Raw genomic sequence first — 17231 nt, 5'->3', positions numbered from 1 at the left:
AAGAGTTTAACAGTGTAAACTAACAAAACACAGCCCTCTCAATTATACTAGTGAACAATAACAACCAGTTCCCAGTCAGATTTCCTGGCATGGTGCAGTGGTGCGGTGATACCTTTGCCATGTGAGGAGGAAGCTGTGGACCGATGAAGGAGGTGGAGGTGAACTGAGGCCCGTTCACCTTGGCCGTGCTGACCGGGCGAGGGGAGCAATGACCGGGACCATGGGTCACAGAGTTACAGTCTCAGTTTAAGATCTGTTGACCTAAAAATGATGGATTGGGGGGGGGGGGGGGGGGGGAATAAAAGTGTATAAAATGCCTTTCTAAATATTCTAAATATAATGGTTTAAACATTAGATTGAAATGACTGGATGTAGAACAGTAAGTACGCCTGTTGGTTCAGCACTGATCGTATGTCACTTAGAGATACTGATGCATCGTTCATCTCATACCACTGCTCATTACTAGTTTGTAATGGATAATAGAAACTTGGAAAGAAAGTTGACCCTTATGCACCTGAGTGACGTTAAGTTGGTAATAGTCCTCAGTAGTAGGTCGCTTGGCGCTGGGTGAAGACCCGTCTGGGTCGCAGCTGAGGCGGCGCACACACTTCCGCTCCTCACGCGCTCGTCTGCCTTCTCTAGAGCCTGGCGCACCAGACAGAGATGCCACCGCATCTTCCCTGCAGTCATCCTCGTTGGGCACAAAGGCGTCCGCGGTTGCCACGGGCCTCTCTAAAGCCACGTGCCCGTCGCCCCCCTGTGAGCAGAGGTCGTGGTTGGCCTCTGGGGGCGCCGTGGTGCCTTTCGTCACATGGGTGTCGTGGCAGTAGATGGGCTCCTCAGCCGAGGCCATCTGGGTGCGAGGCGTGGTGTCGGTTGGCTTAGCTGGCGTCTCGGGGGCTGAATGGGGCCTGTGAGGAGGCGGGGACAGCGGGGGGAGCGACATCCTGAGTGAGAGGGTCGGACATCGCTTTTGTCTGTCCAGAGGAAGGCGAAGGAGGGAGCGTGGCATCAGAGCACGATCTACTGAGTCTGGTAATAGTCCTCAGTAGTAGGTCGCTTGGCGCTGGGTGAAGACTCGTCTGGGTCGGAGCTGAGGCGGCGCTTACGTTTGTCTAAGCTGTGGCCAGAGCGACACTCCATACGAGGCTCCTCCTCCAAGTTGTGCCTCCTCCTCTTCTTTTTCATCTTTTTGTGTCGGAAGGAGCTGCTGTCCCCATTCCTGTCTGATGGGTCCCTCTCAGAACTCCTGCAGATTGAAAATGATTTGCTTAAGGAAACTGTAGTACACTTTCTGGCTTATGGTTGCTAGATTTTCTACAACAGTAACAGTTCTGTTTGCTGACCCCTCCTGGTCACACACAGTATAGCAATGGCCGTTCTCATGCAACATAAATAGCTCCTTACCTCCGCTTGTCCTTGTTCTTCTTCTTGGATTTCTTATGTTTTTTGACAGGCCGCTCTTCACATGGATCCTCCCTGTCCGACAGGCTACGCTTTTGTGCCTGGGGCCGCGGGGCAGGGCTGGCGGGGCGTGGTGCTTTAGCTCGCTTGTGTCCCGAGTCTTTCTTCCCAACATAGTACTCAAATGAGCGAGGGAAGTCACCTTGACCATTCTCCACATCCCGGTCTCGTTCGTCCTTGCTGCTGTGATGGCGCCGGTGGTGGTAGTGGTCTTGGCGGTGGTGGGTGTGCCCGTCCCGGTGGCGATCTCCCTCTCGCTCTCCAGGGATCCTCTCTCGACTGGCCGAGCGATCCTTATCAGTATGGTGGTCTCTGTTGGGACGATGGCGATGGCGATGGCGGTGCCCGTAGCGCTCCCGACTCCGGGTTTCCCGCTCTCGATAATGTCCCTGCCTGGATCTGCCTCGCTCCTTCAGGGTGGAGGAAAGGTGTGGCTGCTCAGAGTCTTTATCACACTTCCGCTCCTCACGCGCTCGTCTGCCTTCACTAGAGCCTGGCGCACCAGACAGAGATGCTGCTCTATTGTGAGCGGCGGCGCCGCCGTTCACCTGCACAGGCCGTCTGAGGTCAGAGGTCGGGGATGCGGCAGCCGAAGAAATGCAGTGACTGGGCTGGCTCTTCGGGACACTGCTGCCAGGCTTTGAGCCACCTTGGTCCTCCTTCATGGGAGAGTTATTCTGCAAAGTGAACAGCGGTCAGTTATGGGAAATCTGAATATCAGGAACAGAAAGTAAGAGTTTAACAGTGTAAACAAACAAAACACAGCCCTCTCAATTATACTAGTGAACAATAACAACCAGTTCCCAGTCAGATTTCCTGGCATGGTGCAGTGGTGTGGTGATACCTTTGCCATGTGAGGAGGAAGCTGTGGACCGATGAAGGAGGTGGAGGTGAACTGAGGCCCGTTCACCTTGGCCGTGCTGACCGGGCGAGGGGAGCAATGACCGGGACCACGGGTCACAGAGTTACAGTCAATAAAAGTGTATAAAATACCTTTCTAAATATTCCACTATTCAAAAATCTGGAGCTGGTTTAAACATTAGGTTGAACTTACCGGATGTAGAACAGTAAATACGCTTGTTGGTTCAGCACTGATTGTATGTCGCTTACAGTTACTGATGCGTCGTTCATCTTATACCACTGCCCATTACCAGACTGAAATAAAAACATTATTCCATCCATTAGCTAGAGCAGAAACTCAGTGCAAAAACGCAGAGAATGCTGAAACCGCGCAGCACATCAAACCTTCACATAGCAGTAGTAGTGTCCGGCGTGGCAGCTAATCCCGGAGTGGACCAGCACAGCGTACAGGCCGTAGAGCTGTGGCTCTCCGTGGGACTGCGACATGAACGGACGCATGTCCAGATACTCTGGATACCTCACGTCCTGCACAGGGGGACAGAGAACAGTTGTGCAACGGCATAGATCACGTGAAACGACTAAGGAAAGTGTACAACAGTGCGGCAGAATTAAGTACGGTGGTCAAACCTTTGCAATTTTGCTTCCGTTGAAGTCGAAGCGCTTTAAAACAATGGTGAGCACATTCGAGCTACGGTGGACGGTAAATCTTTTTCAGGCATGAACCATTTTCTTACATCTACAAACACAACCAAATTCACAATGAGGACAGAAAAGATAATAGGCAACACAGACCACAGTAAATTCACCACTAGTGGTCCCATGACAACAAATAGAGCTTGGTTTATATCCAGAGATAAACCGGTGTGCCTCAGACTTATCCAAGATAGTCTTGCCGTGTGTTAAGGGACAGAAGTAAAGAGCACCTTTATCCCAGTCATCGTCGTTGGGCACAAAGGCGTCCGCGGTTGCCACGGGCCTCTCTCCGTTGGTCTTGGGCGTGAGGCAGCTTGAGCTGTGGAAGAGGAGACCATCCATCCCACCTTTCCCGTCGGATGCCTTGGCACCAGGGTAAGACTTCCCTGTGCCATTATCCAAGGCTCCGCCTTCCTGGTCGGACTCGTCGGATGACTCTTGGCCATACGGAACCAGGAAAGCTGCTCTATTGTGAGCGGCGGCGCCACCGTTCACCTGCACAGGCCAACTGAGGTCTGAGGTAGACTGTGGTGCGCTGGAGGAAGAGGACGAGGGCAGCGGGCGCAGGTGGGATGCGGCAGCCGAAGAACTGCAGGGGCTGGTCTGGCTCTTCGGGACGCTGCCGCTGTTGCTGCCACCAGGCTTTGAGCCACCTTGGTCCTCCTTCATGGGAGAGTTATTCTGCAAAGTGAACAGCGGTCAGTTATGGGAAATCTGAATATCAGGAACAGAAAGTAAGAGTTTAACAGTGTAAACAAACAAAACACAGTCCTCTCAATTATACTAGTGAACAATAACAACCAGTTCCCAGTCAGATGTCCTGGCATGGTGCAGTGGTGCGGTGATAAAAGTGTATAAAATGCCTTTCATACCACTGCTCATTACTAGTTTGTAATGGATAATTGAAACTTGGAAAGAAAGTTGACCCTTATGCACCTGAGTGACGTTAAGTTGGTATTAGTCCTCAGTAGTAGGTCGCTTGGCGCTGGGTGAAGACCCGTCTGGGTCGCAGCTGAGGCGGCACACACACTTCCGCTCCTCACGCGCTCGTCTGCCTTCTCTAGAGCCTGGCGCACCAGACAGAGACGCCACCGCATCTTCCCTGCAGTCATCGCCGTTGGGCACAAAGGCGTCCGCGGTTGCCACGGGCCTCTCTAAAGCCACGTGCCCGTCGCCCCCCTGTGAGCAGAGGTCGTGGTTGGCCTCTGGGGGCGCCGTGGTGCCTTTCGTCACATGGGTGTCGTGGCAGTAGATGGGCTCCTCAGCCGAGGCCGTCTGGGTGCGAGGCGTGGTGTCGGTTGGCTTAGCTGGCGTCTCGGGGGCTGAATGGGGCCTGTGCGGAGGCGGGGACAGCAGGGGAGCGATATCCTGAGTAAGAGGCTCGGACATCGCTTTTGTCTGTCCAGAGGAAGGCGAAGGAGGGAGCGTGGCATCAGAGCACGATCTACTGAGTCTGGTAATAGTCCTCAGTAGTAGGTCGCTTGGCGCTGGGTGAAGACTCGTCTGGGTCGGAGCTGAGGCAGCGCTTACGTTTGTCTAAGCTATGGCCAGAGCGACACTCCATACGAGGCTCCTCCTCCAAGTTGTGCCTCCTCCTCTTCTTTTTCATCTTTTTGTGTCGGAAGGAGCTGCTGTCCCCATTCCTGTCTGATGGGTCCCTCTCAGAACTCCTGCAGATTGAAAATGATTTGCTTAAGGAAACTGTAGTACACTTTCTGGCTTATGGTTGCTAGATTTTCTACAACAGTAACAGTTCTGTTTGCTGACCCCTCCTGGTCACACACAGTATAGCAATGGCCGTTCTCATGCAACATAAATAGCTCCTTACCTCCGCTTGTCCTTCTTCTTCTTCTTGGATTTCTTATGTTTTTTGACAGGCCGCTCTTCACATGGATCCTCCCTGTCCGACAGGCTACGCTTTTGTGCCTGGGGCCGCGGGGCAGGGCTGGCGGGGCGTGGTGCTTTAGCCCGCTTGTGTCCCGAGTCTTTCTTCCCAACATAGTACTCAAATGAGCGAGGGAAGTCACCTTGACCATTCTCCACATCCCGGTCTCGTTCGTCCTTGCTGCTGTGATGGCGCCGGTGGTGGTAGTGGTCTCGGCGGTGGTGGGTGTGCCCGTCCCGGTGGCGATCTCCCTCTCGCTCTCCAGGGATCCTCTCTCGACTGGCCGAGCGATCCTTATCAGTATGGTGGTCTCTGTTGGAACGATTGCGATGGCGATGGCGATGCCCGTAGCGCTCCCGACTCCGGTTTTCCCGCTCGCGATAATGTCCCTGCCTGGATCTGCCTCGCTCCTTCAGGGTGGAGGAAAGGTGTGGCTGCCCAGAGTCTTTATCACACTTCCGCTCTTTATGCGCTCGTCTGCCTTCACTAGAGCCTGGCGTATCAGACAGAGATGCTGCTCTATTGTGAGCGGCGGCGCCACCGTTCACCTGCACAGGCCGTCTGAGGTCAGAGGTCGGGGATGCGGCAGCCGAAGAACTGCAGGGGCTGGGCTGGCTCTTCGGGACGCTGCCGCTGTTGCTGCCGCCAGGCTTTGAGCCACCTTGGTCCTCCTTCACGGGAGAGTTATTCTGCAAAGTGAACAGCGGTCAGTTATGGGAAATCTGAATATCAGGAACAGAAAGTAAGAGTTTAACAGTGTAAACAAACAAAACACAGCCCTCTCAATTATACTAGTGAACAATAACAACCAGTTCCCAGTCAGATTTCCTGGCATGGTGCAGTGGTGCGGTGATACCTTTGCCATGTGAGGAGAAAGCTGTGGACTGATGACGGAGGTGGAGGTGAACTGAGGCCCGTTCACCTTGGCCGTGCTGACCGGGCGAGGGGAGCAATGACCGGGACCACGGGTCACAGAGTTACAGTCAATAAAAGTGTATAAAATGCCTTTCTAAATATTCCACTATTCAAAAATCTGGAGTTGGTTTAAACATTAAGTTGAACTTACCGGATGTAGAACAGTAAATATGCTTGTTTATTCAGCACTGATTGTATGTCGCTTACAGTTACTGATGCGTCGTTCATCTTATACCACTGCTCATTACCAGACTGAAATAAAAACATTATTCCATCCATTAGCTAGAGCAGAAACTCAGTGCAAAAACGCAGAGAATGCTGAAACCGCGCAGCACATCAAACCTTCACATAGCAGTAGTAGTGTCCGGCGTGGCAGCTAATCCCGGAGTGGACCAGCACAGCGTACAGGCCGTAGAGCTGTGGCTCTCCGTGGGACTGCGACATGAACGGACGCATGTCCAGATACTCTGGATACCTCACGTCCTGCACAGGGGGACAGAGAACAGTTGTGCAACGGCATAGATCACGTGAAACGACTAAGGAAAGTGTACAACAGTGCGGCAGAATTAAGTACGGTGGTCAAACCTTTGCAATTTTGCTTCCGTTGAAGTCGAAGCGCTTTAAAGCAATGGTGAGCACATTCGAGCTACGGTGGACTGTAAATCTTTTTGAGGCATGAACCATTTTCTTACATCTACAAACACAACCAAATTCACAATGAGGACAGAAAAGATAATAGGCAACACAGACCACAGTAAATTCACCACTAGTGGTCCCATGACAACAAATAGAGCTTGGTTTATCTCCAGAGATAAACCGGTGTGCCTCAGACTTATCCAAAATAGACTTGCCGTGTGTTAAGGGACAGAAGTAAAGAGCACCTTTATCCCTCTTATCCATTGGTTTCAAAGCCCTCTGTAGTACGTGGCCGAAGACGGCTTTTTGAGTTTTATGTGAAAATATTTTGAAAATGAGGCTGGCAGTTTGTATCCGCCTTCCTGAGTCTAAAGTTACTGGTCATGCTACTTTTGGAAAAAACACATGGTTACCCTGTTGGACAGCATGGTGGAGCAGATCTGAGCTGGGACACTTACTTGGTGCACTTGTAGGCATTGTCTCCATCAAGCTGCTCAGGCTTAACAAACTGCTCAAGAGCTTTGGTGATGGTTGGAGCAGTCTACAAAACACATGTAAACACGCTTAGGCACAGACACAGGGCTAAAGAAAATCTTGTCAAACTGATCCCATGATGCTTTACATCTCAGACACCAGTTTGGGACAAGCAATTATCAATTCACTGAGTAATCATTAATTCACTAAGACAGCAACTCTCATACAAGACTAAATTGTAAGCCAGACATGCCATGATTAGCAGACCTAATTAATAATCTAAACAAATGTCCACCTCACACATGTACACATGCACGCACACACTTTAACAAACTGATAGAATCAATTTCAAAGCCCAGATCATTTCTATGGACATCTTTATAAAAGATACAACAGAGTGACTGATGGCTACCTCAATGTCCAGTGCAATGTCCAAATACTGATCAAACGTATCAGATACTCCATTGCAGTTCAAACACTCCACTGTGAAATCAGAAAGAATATAATCAATTTAACTGATCAAAAACATCTCAAATAGCATTGCCAGTCATACACATTGAACACTTATGAAATAAATAATTTATAGTAACATTTTACAGTAAATACCATTTTACCATTTGATGTTCACAAATTGAAATGAAGTATGACTGACAAACTCACATCTTGACCTCAGGTAACCTCCAAATATCTGATGGATCAGAGTGGTTGCCTGTGTTTCCCTGTCCAGTCTGATTAAATAAAAACATCAGACAAGGCAGAAAATGTAATTTATTCAGATAGAAACTAAAACAAGAAATTAAAAAGAGAATATAAACAAACATGCAATTGTAAGAGTACAACCTTTAAGTGTATCTAAACGCCTTTCTGAATAACGCTTTCTAAAAGCACAAAGCAGAACAGAAATGAGGTCTGACGTGAAAATTGCCAGAAACTAGAACGACGCAGCGATTCCCTGATGGATTCATCTCCACACGTAACTGGTAAAGTCAAACGCTTCGTTCTGAATGTAGGCTGCTGGCTGGCCAGTAGTGGAGAGATGTTGAGAAGCAGCAGCTGGCACCGCATCAAAGCAACTTGGGAGAGAGCGCACAGCCCACATACAGAGCGCTGGTGGACTAACGTGTTAGCCACACATAAACAAGCTGTCGACTGTGGTATGGAAGAGAGGGGTGAGAGTAAACCACCCTGTATGCCTGTGCAGTTTCTGCACAAATGCAGAACTACTTCTATTTTCTTAGACCAACCTGGCCTCATTTAGATACAGGACAATCTTAATAACTGGTGGATACATCAGCAATTTTCTTCACACCGGTATCAAGCACCAGTCTCCGCTCTTTTTTCAGTCAGTGAAATGGAAAGCACAAAAAACGCCAAAAAAGGACCCTTGGATCCACGTATTTACTCTCCAAATAATATTATTAATAATAATAATAATAATAATAATAATAATAATAATAATAATAATAATACACCTGACTAACAGCCACAGCTGCACCTGCTAGAAGTGACATTTTTAAATATCTGTCTGCAAGAAGAGTCAAGTAACAATTCTGCGACCCACAGATATCCAACAAACATGCTAAGAAATAGATGAATGCTAAAATTTCAATAATTTAGCAACTTGAGCAATAATATAGGGTGTGGTCCAAGTAAACATACATGCTCCAAAACAGGCAGGACTCTTGCATAGTGTCCACTGTGTACCGCAAGAACTCATGAGCGTCTTCTTGACTCCCAAAACAGAAATGACTTGCAATACCTTTGAAAAAGAAAAGGAGATGGACCACAATTAGAAATGTTCATATTTAACGGTGCTCAAAGGAATATGATGTTGCTTTTGTCCATCACCATTTGCATACTCACATTTTAGTTCATTCAGCACACTGATGGGTTTAATGACTTTTCCTGAATTGGCAAACACCTGGGTGATGTGATTCTCCATGATGCACATCATGCAAAATCCAGGTTCATGACCTTCGGGGGAAAAAGAGGACTCAGAATTAAGGCATAATAAATATACAGATGGTATCACTAAATACCAGTAGATAATCTTGAAAGTTAATAAGCAGTTAATAAGCAGGTAATTAACACAGCCATGTTTCCAACCAAATGTTTTCTATGTATATCAATTAGAAAACCTTTACGGAAGCAAATAACATTGACAAACTCACAATAATGTTAAATAGTTTGTACAAAGGACAACTGCACCCCTTGGTTGATAAAGACTTCATTCAACAGATGGGAAAACATACAATAAACCCAAAACATCATAGCAAATGTTCATCAGATCTGCGTTTTGTCTTACAGCATTACATAGAAACTCTGAACACATTGTGAAATTAAGGACTGTGTGTAGATCATCCTGAGATGATCGAGATACTGAATGAACTGTTGCAGCCAATGGGAAGAAGCACACTCTGCTCCCAACAAAGACACCTGCTGGTTCATGCAAAACAGAGGCCTGCTGACACCTCTGTTAACACCTTTTATTGAACAGCCCTAAATATCGTCTCATACCAGTGGACACTCCATTCTTTACCCAACATTGGTCTAGACAACCAAGCTTAATTTCTGCTCCTCTCTTGTGATATTAGAAATGTTAGACAATTTACTCTTGTTCAACTTGCAGTCAGCTCATATAAGGCTGATTACATAATGATGCAAGAACTAAAACAGGCTACGTTGGATATGTTAAATACTTTAGAACCAAGATGTGTGGCAGGAGGAGAAGGATGGGGAGTGACTCACATGTTGTGGAATGCTCTCTGGACAGCATGTAGTTGGCGAGAGGAGCAGTGTAGGAGAGACACTGAAGGGCAGAGTTTAAAAAACACGTGTTGCCCAGGTTCTGTAGACCTGCTCCAATACGATGGACCTGGTTCCAATTTAAACAGAGGTGTTCTGCTGGGAACAGGACCATCTGGGGTAGAGGGATGCCATCGCCACTGGCAAGCACCACTACATGGACAAACAGAGGCATTCGTTACGGCTTTCGTACAGCAACACGGTTGCTTCAGAAATGCTTGCAGGACACAGAACCGGTGCATCCCTGGAACATGGAGTAAACGGTAAAGTACTCACCAGTCTCCTTGGGCTTATCTTCTCCATGGTCACTATTCATTCCTGCCAGATAGAATCAGATCGTTGAAGTTAGATGCACTTTTCAAGAACTCACCTGTGGTAATTGCTCAGAATGACACAAACAGAACATACATGCTGGCTGGGGGGGGGGGGGGTCACATTGTTACAACTATTACTTGAGGTCTACTGCCTCAAGCTTGTACGATAACCTGTTTTGTTACTCAAAATCAAACAGTAAAATGCCCTCAAATTGGATACTCCAACCATTTTTTGGTACAGTTCACTGTTGAGAAATTAGTTACAGGTACATGCAGACATGGACGTAATTTTGTAATAAAAAGTGGGGGGGGTATTTAAATATTTGGTTTTAACCGTAAAAACTGGGGGGGTCCAAAACTGGCTTTTGAAAAAGTGGGGGTGACATGACCCCCCCTCCCCCCCCAAATTACGTCCGTGCATGCAGATACACAGGGTTGCCAACTCTCACGCATTGAGCGTGAGACACACGCATTAGACCGTCTTCACACGCTCTCACGCCACACATACGATTTCTCAAGCCGGAAAAAAAATCTAGTTTATTTACCTCTGATTCACATCTATGATTCAATGAGTTACTAGTTCGCTCTGGTGCCAACCACTGGCGATCGATCGCGATATAATACTTAATTTGTGTCCATTTTACACCCCGGCCGGTGACAACTTACGTTCGCAACCCCCCCACCCACCCACTGCGTGAGAAATCGGAAGTGTGGCGTGAGAGCGAGTGAAGACGGTCAAATGCGTGTGTCATTTGGCAACCCTGTTTTAAATGCAAAACACCAACCCAGGGCACAGAGGAAGCATGAGTCTATAAGATCATCAGGTCTATAAGAAAAAAAATAGAGATAAAAGCTATCACAAATAATTAAATACAATTGATTTAAATAGAACAAAAATTCAATAATGAAATGTTAGAAATAAATTTATAGAGGAAAACACATTATTAAATTTTAAATTAAATGTAGACATTTAAATAAAACGTTTGACATAAAAGATATAAAGTGCATCAAATCAAAGCTACAGAATAGCTGTGCTTTTCACTTGAGAGCTAAAACAGCTGAATAAATCTGTAAGGCATGGGAGCACATTTTTTCTGTTTCTGAAAGTGACTATAATCTGTGCACATCTCATGACTTCAAGAAGTTTATTCCTCTTATATTCCTTTATTCTTATTGTAAGTGATTATGAACAAGTGATTATAAGAAGGGCTATGGTGCCATGTGATGTCATTAGAATGTGGGGAGAATGCATAAGAATTTGTGATGTCATGTCATGAAACCCGTTTCTTTTTAAAAATGTTTATTTGTATTTGCATTTTCCATGGCAACATGGAGAATGTTAACATGGTGGGATTTATGAAAATTGTGCTGAGTCAAAGAAATAACCCATGCTCCATTAATTATAATAATCAAAATGTCCTGTACACATGAAATAAAGAGCTTGAAAGTCACCAGTAGAATACATATATATATATATATATATATATAGGTTATTTTTCTAAACCTTAGAAAACTACATACATGTGTATATTACATTTTTAATATAAATAAGCCTATGGAAATCAATACTCATAAGCAATGTTGACTAAATGTACTGTCTTATATAGAAGTATACAGGGTTGCCAACTTTTGAAGATCGCTTGGAGTGAGATTTGAACCTGGAGGAGGTGGCGAGTGTAAATTGGTGGCGAACGTAAGTTGTCGACGGGGGGTGAACATAAAATGGACACAAATTAAGTGTTATATCGCGATCTATCGATAAAATGGACACAAATTAAGTATTATATCGATCGCCGGTGGTTGGCGCCAGAGCGAACTAGTAACTAATTGAATCATAGATGTAGATCAGAGATAAATAAACCGGATTTTTTTTTTCGCCGTGAGATATCGCAAGTGTGGCGTGAGAGCGTGTGAAGACGGTCAAATGTGTGTGTCTCACGCTCAATGCGTGAGAGTTGGCAACCCTGAGTATAAAGTTATGTACAGTATATGAACATTTTTTTCTCACCATGAGTGGTAAAATCTGGCGTGTCCATGACGTGGTTCTGTTCCTGCCCAGGCAGGTCAGTTATCAGAGGGTAAAAACTCATTCTCAAAGTGAAGATTAGAAAATCGCATTAGATTGTAAATCGCAGAGCAAAATCTCATACGACCGGTTTTGAGCTTTTCAGCATCGAAACTGAAATCCAAACATTCCACCTTCCCAATCAAACATTCAAAACCAAACATTCTAAGTGGCTTAGCACGCGCGATGTCACGACTTCCAAATGTTTTAACCAAAACACCAAATCAGCCAGGCTGCTACAATAACCTGATGAATATGGAGCTAAAAATATGGAGCATAAATATTTGAATCTGAATTTTGTATATTTGTATTATATTTACATTACATTTAATACACTTGAAATATTTAATGGCGTAATTCATACATTTGAATTTTAACAATGCTTTTTTATGTTTTGAACTTGCGAGATGGTGAAATTTGCTGTTGGAAAAAAATAAATTTCAATATTACAACTTGCATTTTTCACATGAAAAAAAATTAGATCCTTAAATTCAAATCGCTATGATTCAAAACTCAGAAATACAGATTCAGACCCGCGATGAAACATCCGGGCTTCTCAGGAAAAGTAAACCTTAGAGCAATCCAACGCATTAAACCAATCACAGCGGTGCCTCACTCTCGGTCGCGTCTGTGGGTGAAGATCAGTCGCGTTTGTGGCGGAGACAACTAATGGAGCACAACGAGGTAAGTGCATCCAAAGTTATTCAGATTCAACGCGGCAAGTTTGATGTGTTGCGTTACGTAACGGTGGTTGCGTTATAACGCGGGGGAACTTTAGCTAGTTAGCTAGCTTGTTAGTAGAGGTTAACTAAGAGCTTTGGTTGGTATGAGCTGCTCTCATATAAAGAGTTTGAAGTGTACTGATTAACATTATCGTTTAAGTATGTGTTTCCCTGACGTAGTAACATTCATTTGTCAGAATGGTTGTAGGATAGAAAATAGTTAATTTTAGGGCATAAAACAATCAGGGTCTTGCTGGTTCTAGTTATCAGAACTAGCTACAGGCTGTAAAACGGGCAATACGTTTAAACTTCGCGTTTGGACCGTTCAAAAGTATCGTAGTAAATGGTTTGCTATTGGCAGTTAATGTTTTAAATGCATATAAAAAACAAAGGCATAGCAGAGTGTTTCAGAAGTTGTTCATGCCGCCATTTTATACATGTTTATTCATTCTTGTTAAACCATTTATTTTCTTTCCACGATTGGCAGCATGGCGGGAATGCGTAGGATGCAAGAAAGGGTACAAATATTAGTTGTGTTTTCTTTGTGCTTGTAGGGAAATGCAAATGTTATCAGGTCCACAAGGAACCTGTTGTCCTTGTTGACCTCGCAGTCAGGAAGTGCAGCTGGCCCTAGTCAAGATAATGTCAGGTCTCTTATATATTTTAATGTAGTGAGCTAAATATTTTGTACTATGTGCTACAATACAAATAATATGTTGTGGTCAAATTTGTGAATAATGGAAATAATGAAGATAATGAAATGAAATTTTCAAGGAAGGAATAAAATACAATTGGCCTACAGGATATGGAACCACATCAACATTACTTTGATCAATACAGGTCAAATGTCAAGGTCAAAGATTAAGGGAGGAATTACTGGTTATCCTTTCTGTGGAGCGTCTAAGCTACATGTACTCGACCTGCAGGATGCGCGTTTTTGTACTGAACAAATTCACTCATTGCCGGTTCTCGGATGGTTATGAAATTTCACATGGTAGCAGTTAAGAGTTTATAAAATCTTCCTAACCATGAATTAATTCTGCCTTCGAACAGGAAGTTACTTTATTTAGCGCTTACAAATCACCTTAATCTTCAAAACTCCAGAACTTTTGATCTACTGAACGGTATATAACAGAACAAACACGAACATGTTCAACAAGATTTGATATGTTCGAAATTACGTAAATCACATAAAATTAGCCACTAATTCATTCATTTTAAGTGCGAGTCCAGCGAGACCATGAAAAAGTGGTCTGAAATTGCTGTTTAACAGATTTCTTCTTGAATGGGATACCAACCATAGACAGTTATTTCTGTTTCACTTATTATTGGCATCTAGACTAAATAATGCTCAACTGAATCTGAACTCTGTAGAGAAAACATATTTACCTTCCTTAAAGTGCTTTCAGTGCACCTTCCTGATCATGTTTCAACAGTTATACAGAAATAACTTCTGGTTCATTTGCAGCAAGTATAGCCATTATCAGTAAATATTCATATCAGTAATTTTTTCATCACCACCTAAATAACTAGCCCATAGTTAGTTCATTGATCTGATCTAAGAAGTACCATGCTCAGTTATTTATCAATTGAATCTTCAAAATCATGTCTAGCTTGCAAGATTTAGGCTGCAGGTGTTGGGCTAGACGTTTCTGTACCTTTTCAAGTCAAAAATTGTAAAGCATTGTAAAGCTTTTTGTATGAAAGAACAGTAGGAAATGTCTAGTCAATACAGCAAAAATATAGTCTGTAGTATTAATAATTTTAACCCCAAGAATTTGAGCCAAGATCTTTATTGTGGATGATAATAGAATGACCCTAATTCAGTTTCTGATATTGGAGGACTAAGTCCAGCACACCACCTTCAACTTGTTAATTGTTAATTCATTTACACAACTTGTTAATTTCTGTGTTTTTATCTTTTAAATTGTGTTTACCATATTAGGAGATGTTGCTGTTGGTGAAGGAGTGACAAGATACTTCTTTTCAGCAATTATTCAAAGGCTTAAAGCTGGCTTCAGTATTAATCTAGGTATGATGATCATTGTTACATATGTTTATTACTTTTTCTTGGAATTAGAAATGTTGACATTTGTGTCCATCTTTCAATTACAGGAAATACCGAAAGGACATGCCTATTTGAAGGTGAACCTGATCATCTGGTCCCTTCATCATCCCAGTTCCTCATTGAGGGTGACATGTTTCTAGTAGCTGGACGGATGCTGGGACATTCTTACATGGGGGGCCTCGGCTGCCTGGACTCAGCAGAGCAATTGTCCATGATTCACCTGAGACAGCCACAGTGCAAATAGAAGATTGTCCTGACCATGATATACGAGAAATCATCAAATTGGTATGTACATCATGTGTTTTTTTTTCTTTCTATTTTTATTGAAAAAGTTGTTGCAGCCATTTATGTCCAGGTTGATGGAGATGATGAACTCAGTGAAGATGAATGCCAGGCTGTCCTTGAATCTTTCTTGGGATCTACCTGGCCCAACCAATACAAACAGAAGGTGGCTCTTTGAACGCCTTTTGTCACATGCGGTAACATGCCCTATCTACACATTCCATTTCACTGCAAATTTTAATACATTACATGAAATTAAGCAGTATTGTATTGTGACTTTTGCCAAATCTGCAGGTAATTGGTAGACGATTGCGTCAGTTGAAACAAATTTGGAAAGGACTAAAGGAAACCAAGGTGTGGTCACTGTTGATTGAAAGGAAAGATGTGCAGGTTTTTCCAAAGGAAAGTGAATATTCACTTATGCCACAGGTATGTTTATGTACATATTTTTTAAAGAAAACAATTTTCGATAACACATTTATGTGGTGTACATGACCTAGACATATACAAACGGCAGGAGTCTTGAGTGCTTTTGTTTTTAAGATATTGCTCCCATACATACGCTGGCCCACTGAAAGCAGTGCAGATGATGATGATGACGACTGACCACTGGAAAACAAGTGTCGCATCTCGGGATATTTTCAGCAGTTCATTGAGACTGGTATGAGTTTCTTTCAATTATTATTGTGCTGTTAGCTTGTGCTGTTAGTGTTGTAAGTGTAGCTTTAGCACCTCCTATTAGTGATTTTGTAAATAGTCAGTAACATCACAGGAAGTAGAAAGTTCATGGATGTTTTACATGTGTTTGATGACTGACAGATAATCCACATGCATCTGCCTTCATCCTTCGTCTTTCGTGGTATCGTCTGTATGTATATTGTTTATTTACTTATATTTAGTTCTATCATGATATATTGCAATATCAGATAAATTTATTCTGTAGCTGTCATATATTATTGAAGCCAAATGTTTATAGTGCACTAATACAGTGTCAATGTATGCTATGTTACACTGTAGGGACCGTGTATTATTACAATAGTATATGTTGTAATTGTATTTTGTTGTAGTTTTTATTCAGTTTCACACTGATGATGATCATTGTTACACATGTTTATTACTTTTTCTTGGAATTAGAAATGTTGACATTCGTGTCCATCTTTCAATTACAGGAAATACCGAAAGGACATGCCTATTTGAAGGTGAACCTGATCATCTGGTCCCTTCATCATCCCAGTTCCTCATTGAGGGTGACATGTTTCTAGTAGCTGGACGGATGCTGGGACATTCTTACATGGGGGGCCTCGGCTGCCTGGACTCAGCAGAGCAATTGTCCATGATTCACCTGAGACAGCCACAGTGCAAATAGAAGATTGTCCTGACCATGATATACGAGAAATCATCAAATTGGTATGTACATCATGTGTTTAATTTTTTTTTCTTTCTATTTTTATTGAAAAAGTTGTTGCAGCCATTTATGTCCAGGTTGATGGAGATGATGAACTCAGTGAAGATGAATGCCAGGCTGTCCTTGAATCTTTCTTGGGATCTACCTGGCCCAACCAATACAAACAGAAGGTGGCTCTTTGAACGCCTTTTGTCACATGCGGTAACATGCCCTATCTACACATTCCATTTCACTGCAAATTTTAATACATTACATGAAATTAAGCAGTATTGTATTGTGACTTTTGCCAAATCTGCAGGTAATTGGTAGACGATTGCGTCAGTTGAAACAAATTTGGAAAGGACTAAAGGAAACCAAGGTGTGGTCACTGTTGATTGAAAGGAAAGATGTGCAGGTTTTTCCAAAGGAAAGTGAATATTCACTTATGCCACAGGTATGTTTATGTACATATTTTTTAAAGAAAACAATTTTCGATAACACATTTATGTGGTGTACATGACCTAGACATATACAAACAGCAGGAGTCTTGAGTGCTTTTGTTTTTAAGATATTGCTCCCGTACATACGCTGGCCCACTGAAAGCAGTGCAGATGATGATGATGACGACTGACCACTGGAAAACAAGTGTCGCATCTCGGGATA

At 43.7% G+C, this 17231-nt stretch overlaps 1 protein-coding gene and 2 long non-coding RNA genes across 3 annotated transcripts; 2 read left to right on the top strand and 1 right to left on the bottom strand.

Moving 5' to 3' along the window:
- Positions 1 to 1023: 1023 nt before the first annotated feature.
- On the bottom strand, positions 1024 to 12268 carry LOC143504585 (ubiquitin carboxyl-terminal hydrolase 42-like). Its single transcript, XM_076995967.1, has 14 exons — positions 12056 to 12268; positions 10010 to 10051; positions 9677 to 9886; positions 8792 to 8902; positions 8588 to 8687; positions 7589 to 7656; positions 7341 to 7411; positions 6913 to 6995; positions 6404 to 6512; positions 6161 to 6301; positions 2519 to 2619; positions 2309 to 2384; positions 1408 to 2141; positions 1024 to 1249 (listed from the first exon to the last, which is right to left on the bottom strand). The coding sequence occupies exons 1-14, from the start codon at positions 12135 to 12137 to the stop codon at positions 1024 to 1026; spliced, it is 2154 nt and encodes a 717-aa protein (XP_076852082.1). The 5' UTR covers positions 12138 to 12268.
- Positions 12269 to 12537: 269 nt separating this feature from the next.
- On the top strand, positions 12538 to 15357 carry LOC143504582 (uncharacterized). Its single transcript, XR_013127607.1, has 3 exons — positions 12538 to 12796; positions 14780 to 14866; positions 14950 to 15357. It is a non-coding gene; the product is annotated as an uncharacterized LOC143504582 (long non-coding RNA).
- Positions 15358 to 15967: 610 nt separating this feature from the next.
- LOC143504575 (uncharacterized) lies at positions 15968 to 16985 on the top strand. Its single transcript, XR_013127602.1, has 3 exons — positions 15968 to 16591; positions 16667 to 16790; positions 16888 to 16985. It is a non-coding gene; the product is annotated as an uncharacterized LOC143504575 (long non-coding RNA).
- Positions 16986 to 17231: the final 246 nt, after the last annotated feature.

This window comes from Brachyhypopomus gauderio, unplaced genomic scaffold, assembly GCF_052324685.1.
Source record: "Brachyhypopomus gauderio isolate BG-103 unplaced genomic scaffold, BGAUD_0.2 sc303, whole genome shotgun sequence".
NCBI lineage: Eukaryota > Metazoa > Chordata > Actinopteri > Gymnotiformes > Hypopomidae > Brachyhypopomus > Brachyhypopomus gauderio.
This window is presented reverse-complemented; position numbering and strand designations above follow the sequence as displayed.